This window comes from Biomphalaria glabrata, chromosome 9 (genome assembly GCF_947242115.1).
Source record: "Biomphalaria glabrata chromosome 9, xgBioGlab47.1, whole genome shotgun sequence".
In the NCBI taxonomy this organism is placed as follows: Eukaryota; Metazoa; Mollusca; class Gastropoda; family Planorbidae; genus Biomphalaria; species Biomphalaria glabrata.
In genome coordinates this window covers 26446849-26463690 of record NC_074719.1, presented here as the reverse complement: position 1 = coordinate 26463690, position 16842 = coordinate 26446849, and the positions used below count along the sequence as shown (strand labels likewise).

General features: G+C 46.1%; 1 protein-coding gene across 3 annotated transcripts in view; it reads right to left on the bottom strand.

The window, feature by feature from the left end:
* LOC106058197 (broad substrate specificity ATP-binding cassette transporter ABCG2-like) overlaps window positions 1-16842 on the bottom strand; it is a 43626-nt gene that overhangs the window by 16477 nt on the left and 10307 nt on the right. For 2 of the 3 annotated variants that reach the window (XM_056042106.1, XM_056042108.1), the window contains exons 8-12: window positions 13399-13462; window positions 13158-13254; window positions 11985-12050; window positions 11661-11746; window positions 8500-8589 (exon numbers count right to left, since the gene is read on the bottom strand). In XM_056042106.1, the coding sequence (XP_055898081.1) occupies window positions 8500-8589; window positions 11661-11746; window positions 11985-12050; window positions 13158-13254; window positions 13399-13462 (403 nt within the window). The remainder of the gene's footprint in view (window positions 1-8499; window positions 8590-11660; window positions 11747-11984; window positions 12051-13157; window positions 13255-13398; window positions 13463-16842) is intronic. The other variant, XM_056042107.1, reaches the window with a different exon arrangement.

Sequence of the window (16842 nt, the reverse complement as noted above, 5' to 3'; positions counted from 1 at the left end):
TGACAGCTAACTTTGTCACCAGCCAACTGTGTTCAACGTGGTGCACTGTAGTTCACCTGACAGCTAACTTTGTCAGCCTCCTATCAAACTGTGTTCAACGTGGTGCACTGTAGTTCACCTGACAGCTAACTTTGTCACCAGCCAACTGTGTTCAACGTGGTGCACTGTAGTTCACCTGACAGCTGACTTTGTCACCACCCAACTGTGTTCAACGTGGTGCACTGTAGTTCACCTGACAGCTAACTTTGTCACCACCCAACTGTGTTCAACGTGGTGCACTGTAGTTCACCTGACAGCTGACTTTGTCACCACTCAACTGTGTTCAACGTGGTGCACTGTAGTTCACCTGACAGCTAACTTTGTCAGCCTCCTACCCAACTGTGTTCAACGTGGTGCACTGTAGTTCACCTGACAGCTAACTTTGTCACCACCCAACTGTGTTCAACGTGGTGCACTGTAGTTCACCTGACAGCTAACTTTGTCACCACTCAACTGTGTTCAACGTGGTGCACTGTAGTTCACCTGACAGCTAACTTTGTCACCACTCAACTGTGTTCAACGTGGTGCACTGTAGTTCACCTGACAGCTAACTTTGTCAGCCTCCTACCCAACTGTGTTCAACGTGGTGCACTGTAGTTCACCTGACAGCTGACTTTGTCACCACTCAACTGTGTTCAACGTGGTGCACTGTAGTTCACCTGACAGCTGACTTTGTCAGCCTCCTACCCAACTGTGTTCAACGTGGTGCACTGTAGTTCACCTGACAGCTGACTTTGTCACCACTCAACTGTGTTCAACGTGGTGCACTGTAGTTCACCTGACAGCTAACTTTGTCAGCCTCCTACCCAACTGTGTTCAACGTGGTGCACTGTAGTTCACCTGACAGCTGACTTTGTCAGCCTCCTACCCAACTGTGTTCAACGTGGTGCACTGTAGTTCACCTGACAGCTGACTTTGTCAGCCTCCTACCCAACTGTGTTCAACGTGGTGCACTGTAGTTCACCTGACAGCTGACTTTGTCAGCCTCCTACCCAACTGTGTTCAACGTGGTGCACTGTAGTTCACCTGACAGCTGACTTTGTCAGCCTCCTACCCAACTGTGTTCAACGTGGTGCACTGTAGTTCACCTGACAGCTAACTTTGTCAGCCTCCTACCCAACTGTGTTCAACGTGGTGCACTGTAGTTCACCTGACAGCTAACTTTGTCACCAGCCAACTGTGTTCAACGTGGTGCACTGTAGTTCACCTGACAGCTAACTTTGTCAGCCTCCTACCCAACTGTGTTCAACGTGGTGCACTGTAGTTCACCTGACAGCTGACTTTGTCACCACCCAACTGTGTTCAACGTGGTGCACTGTAGTTCACCTGACAGCTAACTTTGTCACCAGCCAACTGTGTTCAACGTGGTGCACTGTAGTTCACCTGACAGCTAACTTTGTCACCAGCCAACTGTGTTCAACGTGGTGCACTGTAGTTCACCTGACAGCTAACTTTGTCAGCCTCCTACCCAACTGTGTTCAACGTGGTGCACTGTAGTTCACCTGACAGCTGACTTTGTCACCACCCAACTGTGTTCAACGTGGTGCACTGTAGTTCACCTGACAGCTAACTTTGTCACCACTCAACTGTGTTCAACGTGGTGCACTGTAGTTCACCTGACAGCTAACTTTGTCACCACTCAACTGTGTTCAACGTGGTGCACTGTTGTTCACCTGACAGCTAACTTTGTCAGCCTCCTACCCAACTGTGTTCAACGTGGTGCACTGTAGTTCACCTGACAGCTAACTTTGTCACCACCCAACTGTGTTCAACGTGGTGCACTGTAGTTCACCTGACAGCTAACTTTGTCACCAGCCAACTGTGTTCAACGTGGTGCACTGTAGTTCACCTGACAGCTAACTTTGTCACCACCCAACTGTGTTCAACGTGGTGCACTGTAGTTCACCTGACAGCTAACTTTGTCAGCCTCCTACCCAACTGTGTTCAACGTGGTGCACTGTAGTTCACCTGACAGCTAACTTTGTCACCACTCAACTGTGTTCAACGTGGTGCACTGTAGTTCACCTGACAGCTAACTTTGTCAGCCTCCTACCCAACTGTGTTCAACGTGGTGCACTGTAGTTCACCTGACAGCTGACTTTGTCACCACCCAACTGTGTTCAACGTGGTGCACTGTAGTTCACCTGACAGCTAACTTTGTCAGCCTCCTACCCAACTGTGTTCAACGTGGTGCACTGTAGTTCACCTGACAGCTAACTTTGTCACCAGCCAACTGTGTTCAACGTGGTGCACTGTAGTTCACCTGACAGCTAACTTTGTCAGCCTCCTACCCAACTGTGTTCAACGTGGTGCACTGTAGTTCACCTGACAGCTGACTTTGTCACCACTTAACTGTGTTCAACGTGGTGCACTGTAGTTCACCTGACAGCTAACTTTGTCACCACTTAACTGTGTTCAACGTGGTGCACTGTAGTTCACCTGACAGCTGACTTTGTCAGCCTCCTACCCAACTGTGTTCAACGTGGTGCACTGTAGTTCACCTGACAGCTAACTTTGTCACCAGCCAACTGTGTTCAACGTGGTGCACTGTAGTTCACCTGACAGCTAACTTTGTCAGCCTCCTACCCAACTGTGTTCAACGTGGTGCACTGTAGTTCACCTGACAGCTAACTTTGTCACCAGCCAACTGTGTTCAACGTGGTGCACTGTAGTTCACCTGACAGCTAACTTTGTCAGCCTCCTACCCAACTGTGTTCAACGTGGTGCACTGTAGTTCACCTGACAGCTGACTTTGTCACCACTTAACTGTGTTCAACGTGGTGCACTGTAGTTCACCTGACAGCTAACTTTGTCACCACTTAACTGTGTTCAACGTGGTGCACTGTAGTTCACCTGACAGCTGACTTTGTCAGCCTCCTACCCAACTGTGTTCAACGTGGTGCACTGTAGTTCACCTGACAGCTAACTTTGTCACCAGCCAACTGTGTTCAACGTGGTGCACTGTAGTTCACCTGACAGCTGACTTTGTCAGCCTCCTACCCAACTGTGTTCAACGTGGTGCACTGTAGTTCACCTGACAGCTAACTTTGTCACCAGCCAACTGTGTTCAACGTGGTGCACTGTAGTTCACCTGACAGCTGACTTTGTCACCACCCAACTGTGTTCAACGTGGTGCACTGTAGTTCACCTGACAGCTGACTTTGTCAGCCTCCTACCCAACTGTGTTCAACGTGGTGCACTGTAGTTCACCTGACAGCTAACTTTGTCAGCCTCCTACCCAACTGTGTTCAACGTGGTGCACTGTAGTTCACCTGACAGCTGACTTTGTCAGCCTCCTACCCAACTGTGTTCAACGTGGTGCACTGTAGTTCACCTGACAGCTAACTTTGTCAGCCTCCTACCCAACTGTGTTCAACGTGGTGCACTGTAGTTCACCTGACAGCTGACTTTGTCACCACCCAACTGTGTTCAACGTGGTGCACTGTAGTTCACCTGACAGCTGACTTTGTCACCACCCAACTGTGTTCAACGTGGTGCACTGTAGTTCACCTGAAACCTGACTTTGTCAACACCCAACTGTGTTCAACGTGGTGCACTGTAGTTCACCTGACAGCTGACTTTGTCACCACCCAACTGTGTTCAACGTGGTGCACTGTAGTTCACCTGACAGCTGACTTTGTCACCACTTAACTGTGTTCAACGTGGTGCACTGTAGTTCACCTGACAGCTAACTTTGTCACCACTTAACTGTGTTCAACGTGGTGCACTGTAGTTCACCTGACAGCTGACTTTGTCAGCCTCCTACCCAACTGTGTTCAACGTGGTGCACTGTAGTTCACCTGACAGCTGACTTTGTCACCACCCAACTGTGTTCAACGTGGTGCACTGTAGTTCACCTGACAGCTGACTTTGTCACCACCCAACTGTGTTCAACGTGGTGCACTGTAGTTTACCTGACAGCTAACTTTGTCAGCCTCCTACCCAACTGTGTTCAACGTGGTGCACTGTAGTTCACCTGACAGCTGACTTTGTCACCACCCAACTGTGTTCAACGTGGTGCACTGTAGTTCACCTGACAGCTGACTTTGTCACCACCCAACTGTGTTCAACGTGGTGCACTGTAGTTCACCTGACAGCTAACTTTGTCACCACCCAACTGTGTTCAACGTGGTGCACTGTAGTTCACCTGACAGCTAACTTTGTCACCAGCCAACTGTGTTCAACGTGGTGCACTGTAGTTCACCTGACAGCTAACTTTGTCACCAGCCAACTGTGTTCAACGTGGTGCACTGTAGTTCACCTGACAGCTAACTTTGTCAGCCTCCTACCCAACTGTGTTCAACGTGGTGCACTGTAGTTCACCTGACAGCTAACTTTGTCACCAGCCAACTGTGTTCAACGTGGTGCACTGTAGTTCACCTGACAGCTAACTTTGTCAGCCTCCTACCCAACTGTGTTCAACGTGGTGCACTGTAGTTCACCTGACAGCTGACTTTGTCACCACTTAACTGTGTTCAACGTGGTGCACTGTAGTTCACCTGACAGCTAACTTTGTCACCACTTAACTGTGTTCAACGTGGTGCACTGTAGTTCACCTGACAGCTGACTTTGTCAGCCTCCTACCCAACTGTGTTCAACGTGGTGCACTGTAGTTCACCTGACAGCTAACTTTGTCACCAGCCAACTGTGTTCAACGTGGTGCACTGTAGTTCACCTGACAGCTGACTTTGTCAGCCTCCTACCCAACTGTGTTCAACGTGGTGCACTGTAGTTCACCTGACAGCTGACTTTGTCACCACCCAACTGTGTTCAACGTGGTGCACTGTAGTTCACCTGACAGCTGACTTTGTCACCACCCAACTGTGTTCAACGTGGTGCACTGTAGTTCACCTGAAACCTGACTTTGTCACCACCCAACTGTGTTCAACGTGGTGCACTGTAGTTCACCTGACAGCTAACTTTGTCAGCCTCCTACCCAACTGTGTTCAACGTGGTGCACTGTAGTTCACCTGACAGCTGACTTTGTCACCACCCAACTGTGTTCAACGTGGTGCACTGTAGTTCACCTGACAGCTGACTTTGTCACCACCCAACTGTGTTCAACGTGGTGCACTGTAGTTCACCTGACAGCTAACTTTGTCACCACCCAACTGTGTTCAACGTGGTGCACTGTAGTTCACCTGACAGCTAACTTTGTCACCAGCCAACTGTGTTCAACGTGGTGCACTGTAGTTCACCTGACAGCTAACTTTGTCAGCCTCCTACCCAACTGTGTTCAACGTGGTGCACTGTAGTTCACCTGACAGCTAACTTTGTCACCACCCAACTGTGTTCAACGTGGTGCACTGTAGTTCACCTGACAGCTAACTTTGTCACCACCCAACTGTGTTCAACGTGGTGCACTGTAGTTCACCTGACAGCTAACTTTGTCACCAGCCAACTGTGTTCAACGTGGTGCACTGTAGTTCACCTGACAGCTGACTTTGTCACCACCCAACTGTGTTCAACGTGGTGCACTGTAGTTCACCTGACAGCTAACTTTGTCACCAGCCAACTGTGTTCAACGTGGTGCACTGTAGTTCACCTGACAGCTAACTTTGTCACCACCCAACTGTGTTCAACGTGGTGCACTGTAGTTCACCTGACAGCTAACTTTGTCACCACCCAACTGTGTTCAACGTGGTGCACTGTAGTTCACCTGACAGCTGACTTTGTCACCACCCAACTGTGTTCAACGTGGTGCACTGTAGTTTACCTGACAGCTAACTTTGTCAGCCTCCTACCCAACTGTGTTCAACGTGGTGCACTGTAGTTCACCTGACAGCTGACTTTGTCACCACCCAACTGTGTTCAACGTGGTGCACTGTAGTTCACCTGACAGCTGACTTTGTCACCACCCAACTGTGTTCAACGTGGTGCACTGTAGTTCACCTGACAGCTAACTTTGTCACCACCCAACTGTGTTCAACGTGGTGCACTGTAGTTCACCTGACAGCTAACTTTGTCACCAGCCAACTGTGTTCAACGTGGTGCACTGTAGTTCACCTGACAGCTAACTTTGTCACCAGCCAACTGTGTTCAACGTGGTGCACTGTAGTTCACCTGACAGCTAACTTTGTCAGCCTCCTACCCAACTGTGTTCAACGTGGTGCACTGTAGTTCACCTGACAGCTAACTTTGTCACCAGCCAACTGTGTTCAACGTGGTGCACTGTAGTTCACCTGACAGCTAACTTTGTCAGCCTCCTACCCAACTGTGTTCAACGTGGTGCACTGTAGTTCACCTGACAGCTGACTTTGTCACCACTTAACTGTGTTCAACGTGGTGCACTGTAGTTCACCTGACAGCTAACTTTGTCACCACTTAACTGTGTTCAACGTGGTGCACTGTAGTTCACCTGACAGCTGACTTTGTCAGCCTCCTACCCAACTGTGTTCAACGTGGTGCACTGTAGTTCACCTGACAGCTAACTTTGTCACCAGCCAACTGTGTTCAACGTGGTGCACTGTAGTTCACCTGACAGCTGACTTTGTCAGCCTCCTACCCAACTGTGTTCAACGTGGTGCACTGTAGTTCACCTGACAGCTGACTTTGTCACCACCCAACTGTGTTCAACGTGGTGCACTGTAGTTCACCTGACAGCTAACTTTGTCACCACCCAACTGTGTTCAACGTGGTGCACTGTAGTTCACCTGAAACCTGACTTTGTCACCACCCAACTGTGTTCAACGTGGTGCACTGTAGTTCACCTGACAGCTAACTTTGTCAGCCTCCTACCCAACTGTGTTCAACGTGGTGCACTGTAGTTCACCTGACAGCTGACTTTGTCACCACCCAACTGTGTTCAACGTGGTGCACTGTAGTTCACCTGACAGCTGACTTTGTCACCACCCAACTGTGTTCAACGTGGTGCACTGTAGTTCACCTGACAGCTAACTTTGTCACCACCCAACTGTGTTCAACGTGGTGCACTGTAGTTCACCTGACAGCTAACTTTGTCACCAGCCAACTGTGTTCAACGTGGTGCACTGTAGTTCACCTGACAGCTAACTTTGTCAGCCTCCTACCCAACTGTGTTCAACGTGGTGCACTGTAGTTCACCTGACAGCTAACTTTGTCACCACCCAACTGTGTTCAACGTGGTGCACTGTAGTTCACCTGACAGCTAACTTTGTCACCACCCAACTGTGTTCAACGTGGTGCACTGTAGTTCACCTGACAGCTAACTTTGTCACCAGCCAACTGTGTTCAACGTGGTGCACTGTAGTTCACCTGACAGCTGACTTTGTCACCACCCAACTGTGTTCAACGTGGTGCACTGTAGTTCACCTGACAGCTAACTTTGTCACCAGCCAACTGTGTTCAACGTGGTGCACTGTAGTTCACCTGACAGCTAACTTTGTCACCACCCAACTGTGTTCAACGTGGTGCACTGTAGTTCACCTGACAGCTAACTTTGTCACCACCCAACTGTGTTCAACGTGGTGCACTGTAGTTCACCTGACAGCTAACTTTGTCACCAGCCAACTGTGTTCAACGTGGTGCACTGTAGTTCACCTGACAGCTAACTTTGTCAGCCTCCTACCCAACTGTGTTCAACGTGGTGCACTGTAGTTCACCTGACAGCTAACTTTGTCACCAGCCAACTGTGTTCAACGTGGTGCACTGTAGTTCACCTGACAGCTGACTTTGTCACCAGCCAACTGTGTTCAACGTGGTGCACTGTAGTTCACCTGACAGCTAACTTTGTCACCAGCCAACTGTGTTCAACGTGGTGCACTGTAGTTCACCTGACAGCTAACTTTGTCACCAGCCAACTGTGTTCAACGTGGTGCACTGTAGTTCACCTGACAGCTAACTTTGTCACCAGCCAACTGTGTTCAACGTGGTGCACTGTAGTTCACCTGACAGCTAACTTTGTCACCAGCCAACTGTGTTCAACGTGGTGCACTGTAGTTCACCTGACAGCTAACTTTGTCAGCCTCCTATCCAACTCCTGAACTTCACTCGATATTTCTGGAAAGACGGCGCGTGTAGGGTTCAGAGTATTTCATAGCTTGAGGATCCGAAATGTCAGTAAAAAAAATGAGGAGCTGTTTACTCTAATGAACTAAACGAGAGTCCTATTATTCTTTTTTTATCTTTACTTTTCTTCTTCATTTGGTCTATATCTTTTATTTTTTGTATTTTATTTTATTTTATTCTTTTATTTTATTTTGTTTAATTTGTTGTTTTTCTTTGTTTTATTCTTCTTTTGTACCAATTTAAATTTCTCTTTACCATCAAAATAACACAAATCTTGTAAACTATCCATGATCCTCTAAACGTGTCTTGTGGATGAATATAAATATACATTGTTTATTCTTTTTTCTGTAAATAATATTCTGACTTCGTGGCAGTTCGTGGTTACGTTCTCTAGTGTTTGAGAACTTCTAAATTGAATCAGTTTGCTTGTAAACTAACTTGCCCTATGTACAAAAGTTCTAAACATTTATTTACATAAAGATTTTTCTTTCTTGAATAAAGACTTCCACCGCAGACAAGTTGAAAAACAATTGGATCATAATCATGAAAAATAAAACTCCAGATCTGAAAATAAATGTGAACAAACTATAAGAATACATTAAAAGTAAACAAAACAATTAGTTTTCTTCAAAACGTGGAAGTGTCAAAATCCATAGGACTATCATAGTGAAGCTTTAAATCACATAAAGATGGCTTTGAAATAATTGTGGAGAACAAACTAATGGGATGTTTTGGGTAAAACAATATTATAGCATTCTCGTATTCAAACCAACAACAGAGATGCCACATTAATTTAGTAAGCAGCAGTCAGATCTCATTTTTTTAGCCCATTAACTGCAGTGCTTTGTATAAATACCCATATAATGTCTCACACACTCTCCAATGCCTCATATACACTTCTATCCGATGCCTCCAACACTTCTATCTGTGGCCTCACTCATACACTTCTATTTGATGTCTCACACACTTCTATCTGATGCCTCACACACTTCTATATGATGCCTAACACACTTTTATCTGATGCCTCACACACTTCTATCTGACGCCTCACACACTTCTATTTTATGCTGCACACACTTCTATTTGATGTCTCACACAATTCTATCTGATGCCTCACACACTTCTATCCGATGCTTCACACACTTCTATCTGATGCCTCACACACTTCTATCTGATGCCTCACACACTTCTATCCGATGCTTCACATACTTCTATCTGATGCCTCACACACTTCTATTGGATGCTTCACACACTTCTATCTGATGCCTCACACACTTCTATCTGATGCTTCACACACTTCTATCTGATGCCTCACACACTTCTATCCGATGCTTCACACACTTCTATCAGATGCCTCACACACTTCTATCCGATGCTTCACACACTTCTATCTGATGCCTCACACACTTCTATTGGATGCTTCACACACTTCTATTTGATGTCTCACACAATTCTATCTGATGCCTCACACACTTCTATCCGATGCTTCACATACTTCTATCTGATGCCTCACACACTTCTATTGGATGCTTCACACACTTCTATCTGATGCCTCACACACTTCTATCGGATGCCTCACACACTTCTATCCGATGCTTCACACACTTCTATCTGATGCCTCACACACTTCTATTGGATGCTTCACACACTTCTATCTGATGCCTCACACACTTCTATCGGATGCCTCACACACTTCTATCCGATGCTTCACACACTTCTATCTGATGCCTCACACACTTCTATCGGATGCCTCACACACTTCTATCGGATGCCTCACACACTTCTATCCGATGCTTCACATACTTCTATCTGATGCCTCACACACTTCTATTGGATGCTTCACACACTTCTATCGGATGCCTCACACACTTCTATCCGATGCTTCACACACTTCTATCTGATGCCTCACACACTTCTATCCGATGCTTCACACACTTCTATCAGATGCCTCACACACTTCTATCCGATGCTTCACACACTTCTATCTGATGCCTCACACACTTCTATTGGATGCTTCACACACTTCTATTTGATGTCTCACACAATTCTATCTGATGCCTCACACACTTCTATCCGATGCTTCACATACTTCTATCTGATGCCTCACACACTTCTATTGGATGCTTCACACACTTCTATCTGATGCCTCACACACTTCTATCGGATGCCTCACACACTTCTATCCGATGCTTCACACACTTCTATCTGATGCCTCACACACTTCTATTGGATGCTTCACACACTTCTATCTGATGCCTCACACACTTCTATCGGATGCCTCACACACTTCTATCCGATGCTTCACACACTTCTATCTGATGCCTCACACACTTCTATCGGATGCCTCACACACTTCTATCGGATGCCTCACACACTTCTATCCGATGCTTCACATACTTCTATTTGATGCCTAACACACTTCTATCCGATGCCTCACACACTTCTATCTGACGCCTCACACACTTCTATTTTATGCTGCACACACTTCTATTTGATGTCTCACACAATTCTATCTGATGCCTCACACACTTCTATCCGATGCTTCACACACTTCTATCTGATGCCTCACACACTTCTATCTGATGCCTCACACACTTCTATCCGATGCTTCACACACTTCTATCTGATGCCTCACACACTTCTATTTTATGCTTCACACACTTCTATCTGATGCTTCACACACTTCTATCTGATGCCTCACACACTTCTATCCGATGCTTCACACACTTCTATCTGATGCCTCACACACTTCTATCTGATGCCTCACACACTTCTATCCGATGCTTCACACACTTCTATCTGATGCCTCACACACTTCTATTTTATGCTTCACACACTTCTATCTGATGCTTCACACACTTCTATCTGATGCCTCACACACTTCTATCCGATGCTTCACACACTTCTATCTGATGCCTCACACACTTCTATTTTATGCTTCACACACTTCTATCTGATGCTTCACACACTTCTATCCAATGCTTCACACACTTCTATCTGATGCCTCACACACTTCTATCCGATGCCTCACACACTTCTATCTGATGCCTCACACACTTCTATTTTATGCTGCACACACTTCTATCTGATGCTTCACACACTTCTATCTGATGCTTCACACACTTCTATCTGATGCCTCACACACTTCTATCCGATGCTTCACACACTTCTATCTGATGCCTCACACACTTCTATTTTCTGCTTCACACACTTCTATCTGATGCTTCACACAATTCTATCTGATGCCTCACACACTTCTATCCGATGCTTCACACACTATCTGATGCCTCACACACTTCTATCTGATGCCTCACATACTTCTATCCGATGCTTCACACACTTCTATCTGATGCCTCACACACTTCTATCCGATGCTTCACACACTTCTATCTGATGCCTCACACACTTCTATTTTATGCTTCACACACTTCTATCTGATGCCTCACACACTTCTATCTGATGCTTCACACACTTCTATCTGATGCCTCACACACTTCTATCTGATGCCTCACACACTTCTATCTGAAGCCTCACACACTTCTATTTTATGCTTCACACCCTTCAATCTGATGTCTCACACACAAGACACATCACGAAGGTGTCTGACAGACCTCTTACAGCTCGCATACACTCACCTATCTTTGAAAGTTTTTGATGGATCACTTCCAACATTCCAGTAAATGGCCGCAAGGACAGCTGAAAATATAACGGATGTTGCAATCTGAAAAATATAACGGAAGTTCCAATCTGAAAAATATAACGGAAGTTGCAATCTGAAAAATATAAGGGATGTTGCAAATGTGTAATGCACAGTTATCAGAAGAATGCAATTTTATTTTTTGTTCCCTTTGTTTTTAATGACAAATGTACACTTAAATAACAAAATACCACTTTTTAATAATTACACTGTTTGATGACAGCATTAGGCATTAGATTATAAAAAAAATGTTATGACTTACTGTAAAAATTGCTAATTGTGGATTTCTGATCAAATTGAGTAAAGCTCTCTTGGCAACAACAATCACCTAAAAAAGTGTGACAAATACAAGCATTAAATGTGACAGGTATTAAATATGACAAATATTAAATAGTGCAAATATTAAATGTTAAAAGTTTAAATTAAGCTTTAAATGTGACAAGTATTAAATACTACAATTATAAAAAAAAATACTTCAATAATTACATGTTTCAAAAATTAAACGTTACATTAAGTATTAAAAGTGACTAAAGTATTAATTTGGACATGTCTATTATTAGCACGGGGCCAATTATCATTTTTTGAAACTATTGAATATTGTATCTTTTATTAGGTATTTGCAACAAAGCTTGAGTTGTTTAAGCGATACAAACTAAATGACTGCATCATGATTTGAGAGTTGGCATCTAAAAAAAAAGCTTTATCTATCTAAATATATATATATATATATATATATATATATATATATATATATATATATATATATATATATATATATATATATATATATATAAAAGGGGAAGAACAGCACTATTACTGTTGTATATCTCAATACTGCCAGATTTATCTCCATCTTTCTATATAAAACGAAATAATTATTACCACTAATTTATTAGCTAATTGGTTATTTCTATTGATTCGTGATTTGTCTTAGATGATCTTAATCTATACAGATATGAACTTGATCCTAGACTGGGAGGTGAGACAAAGAACGTGTACAAGGTTAGTACCAGATAGTGTGAGTTGGTAGAAGCTTTGTTATAATTACATTTCTCTTGACCGCATACAAGAATTGAATTCTCAAATAGAAATCATGAAAAGATTGAACACAATCGTATATCAATGGCAGCCTCCCCCTATTTGTAGCTTCCTGAACTCATTTAGAAATTAAAAGTTCTCTAATTTTCTGGTATTGGAAAACAATTATCTCCCCAAACACTGTTTCTCTTCTGGGTAGAAACTGGAAACTACGCGAAGACACATTGTAAAAATACAACTTCCTGTCTACATTTTAATTCTATAGCTGGTCTTGGTGGCACTTCCATATTCTTGAGCCCAGGCACACGGGTACACCTCTGTCTCCGAGAATGAATATGAAAACTAAAGTGATGGAGATTTATTCAATTATATCTCATAGACTTAGTTGTTTTCTCACCTGATGACCAAAAGAAGTTGCGTAGTCAACAGCTTTATGTTTCAGGCCATCATTAGATTTATAGAGAGCGTATATTGCTTGAGCTTCTTGCTGGAGACTGAACAATCATACTGACTTAGTTTATTTTTGTTATGATCAGGAACATGCAAAGGTAATGCAAGAGTCTAAGTTAGAAGAAAAGTCATTCTAAAACTAGCCTTTCAATTGAACATCTTTATTTTAACATTTTGAACAAACTTACATCCAATTCCAAACTGAGTTCCGAAAGCCATCTACCAGCAGCTCGTGCGGACTTTGTAAAGTGGCTGCAAAAATAAACACACGTCGTGAATGTTTTCAATCAAGGGAGGTAAATGAGGGGGGGGGGGGAATGTCTTCATTTTTGGAGCAGAAGACCAGGATTGGATAAAGATAAACACTAGCGACACTTTCAGAAGAAGTTACTGTTATTTGTATGTGTCTTAATATGTCTTTAGTAGGAAGTTCTCTTTGTCTTTTAAGAAAAAAACATAGTATAAAAACTATGGACACTTGGACACTAAAGTATATTTTAAACAGAGTTTTGAAAAAATCATTAAAGAATGTCGAAAACTGCTTCGAATTGTTTAAACATTGAATAAAGAAGTAAGTTCATGTCTTCTATTCCGGCGGTTGAGGCATTAATTCATGTGACTATGCAGACTCAGTTGCGATAAACAAAATTTTCTACACCTGATACAGACAATGCCTTTGCCCAAAAGGGGTCTATGTAATCTCTATTTTCGTCGTCTGCTCAGGTCTTCGGTAAGTACTTTTCTTTAGGTCTCAAAGTTTTTTCCCGCAACCTTCGTTAGATCTCTCCAGCTGTCTCTCTCAGCTACCAACTGCTGCCAACTGTCTCTCTCAGCTACCAACTGCTGCCAGCAGCTCTCTCTCAGCTACCAACTGCTGCCAGCTGTCTCTCTCAGATACCAACTGCTGCCAGCTGTCTCTCAGCTAACAACTGCTGCCAGCTGTCTCTCTCAGCTACCAACTGCTGCCAGCTGTCTCTCTCAGCTACCAACTCCTGCCAGCAGCTCTCTCTCAGCTACCAACTGCTTCCAGCTGTCTCCCTCAGCTACCAACTGCTGCCAGCTGCTCTCTCTCAGCTAACAACTGCTGCCTGCTGTCTCTCTCAGCTACCAACTGCTGCCAGCTGTCTCTCTCAGATACCAACTGCTGCCAGCTATCTCTCTCAGCTACCAACTGCTGCCAGCTGTCGCTCTCAGCTACAAACTGCTGCCAGCAGCTCTCTCTCTCAGCTACCAACTGCTGCCAACTGTCTCTCTCAGCTACCAACTGCTGCCAGCTGTCTCTCTCAGATACCAACTGCTGCCAGCTGTCTCTCTCAGCTACAAACTGCTGCCAGCAGCTCTCTCTCAGCTACCAACTGCTGCCAGCTGCTCTCTCTCAGCTACCAACTGCTGCCAGCTGTCTCTCTCAGATACCAACTGCTGCCAGCTGTCTCTCTCAGCTACAAACTGCTGCCAGCAGCTCTCTCTCAGCTACCAACTGCTGCCATCTGCTCTCTCTCAGCTACCAACTGCTGCCAGCTGTCTCCCTCAGCTAACAACTGCTGCCAGCTGTCTCTCTCAGATACCAACTGCTGCCAGCTGTCTCTCTCAGCTACCAACTGCTGCCAGCTGTCTCTCTCAGCTACCAACTGCTGCCAGCTGTCTCTCTCAGATACCAACTGCTTCCAGCTGTCTCTCTCAGCTACCAACTGCTGCCAGCTGTCTCTCTCAGATACCAACTGCTTCCAGCTGTCTCTCTCAGCTACCAACTGCTGCCAGCAGCTCTCTCTCAGCTATCAACTGCTGCCAGCTGTCTCTCTCAGCTACCAACTGCTGCCAGCTGTCTCTCTCAGCTATCAACTGCTGCCAGCTGTCTCTCTCAGCTACAAACTGCTTCCAGCTGTCTCTCTCAGCTACAAACTGCTGCCATCAGCTCTCTCTCAGCTAACAACTCCTTCCAGCTGCTCTCTCTCAGCTACCAACTGCTGCCAGCTGTCTCTCTCAGATACCAACTGCTGCCAGCTGTCTCTCTCAGCTACAAACTGCTGCCAGCAGCTCTCTCTCAGCTACCAACTGCTGCCATCTGCTCTCTCTCAGCTCCCACCTGCTGCCAGCTGTCTCTCTCAGCTCCCACCTGCTGCCAGCTGTCTCTCTCAGCTCCCAACTGCTTCCAGCTGTCTCCCTCAGCTACCAACTGCTGCCAGCTGCTCTCTCTCAGCTAACAACTGCTGCCAGCTGTCTCTCTCAGCTACCAACTGCTGCCAGCTGTCTCTCTCAGATACCAACTGCTGCCAGCTGTCTCTCTCAGCTACCAACTGCTGCCAGCTGTCGCTCTCAGCTACAAACTGCTGCCAGCAGCTCTCTCTCAGCTACCAACTGCTGCCAACTGTCTCTCTCAGATACCAACTGCTGCCAGCTGTCTCTCTCAGATACCAACTGCTGCCAGCTGTCTCTCTCAGCTACAAACTGCTGCCAGCAGCTCTCTCTCAGCTACCAACTGCTGCCAGCTGCTCTCTCTCAGCTACCAACTGCTGCCAGCTGTCTCTCTCAGATACCAACTGCTGCCAGCTGTCTCTCTCAGCTACAAACTGCTGCCAGCAGCTCTCTCTCAGCTACCAACTGCTGCCATCTGCTCTCTCTCAGCTACCAACTGCTGCCAGCTGTCTCCCTCAGCTAACAACTGCTGCCAGCTGTCTCTCTCAGATACCAACTGCTGCCAGCTGTCTCTCTCAGCTACCAACTGCTGCCAGCTGTCTCTCTCAGCTACAAACTGCTGCCAGCAGCTCTCTCTCAGCTACCAACTGCTGCCAGCAGCTCTCTCTCAGCTACCAACTGCTGCCAGCTGTCTCTCTCAGATACCAACTGCTGCCAGCTGTCTCTCTCAGATACCAACTGCTTCCAGCTGTCTCTCTCAGCTACCAACTGCTGCCAGCAGCTCTCTCTCAGCTATCAACTGCTGCCAGCTGTCTCTCTCAGCTACCAACTGCTGCCAGCTGTCTCTCTCAGATACCAACTGCTGCCAGCTGTCTCTCTCAGCTACCAACTGCTTCCAGCTGTCTCTCTCAGCTACAAACTGCTGCCATCAGCTCTCTCTCAGCTACCAACTGCTGCCAGCTGTCTCTCTCAGATACCAATTGCTGCCAGTTGTCTCTCTCAGCTACCAACTGCTGCCAGCTGTCTCTCTCAGCTACCAACTGCTGCCAGCTGTCTCTGTCAGCTACCAATTCTGCCAGCTGTCTCTCTCAGCTACAAACTGCTGCCAGCTGTCTCTCTCAGCTACCAACTGCTGCCAGCTGTCTCTCTCAGCTCCCACCTGCTGCCAGCTGTCTCTCTCAGCTCCCACCTGCTGCCAGCTGTCTCTCTCAGCTCCCAACTGCTGCCAGCTGTCTCTCTCAGCTCCCATCTGCTGCCAGCTGTCTCTCTCAGCTCCCACCTGCTGCCAGCTGTCTCTCTCAGCTACCAACTGCTGCCAGCTGTCTCAGCTACCAACTGCTGCCAGCTGTCTCTCTCAGCTACCAACTGCTGCCAGCTGTCTCTCTCAGCTCCTTCCTGCTGCCAGCTGCTCTCTCTCAGCTACCAACTGCTGCCAGCTGCTCTCTCTCAGCTACCAACTGCTGCCAGCTGCTCTCTTCCCAGACACCGTCATACGGGAG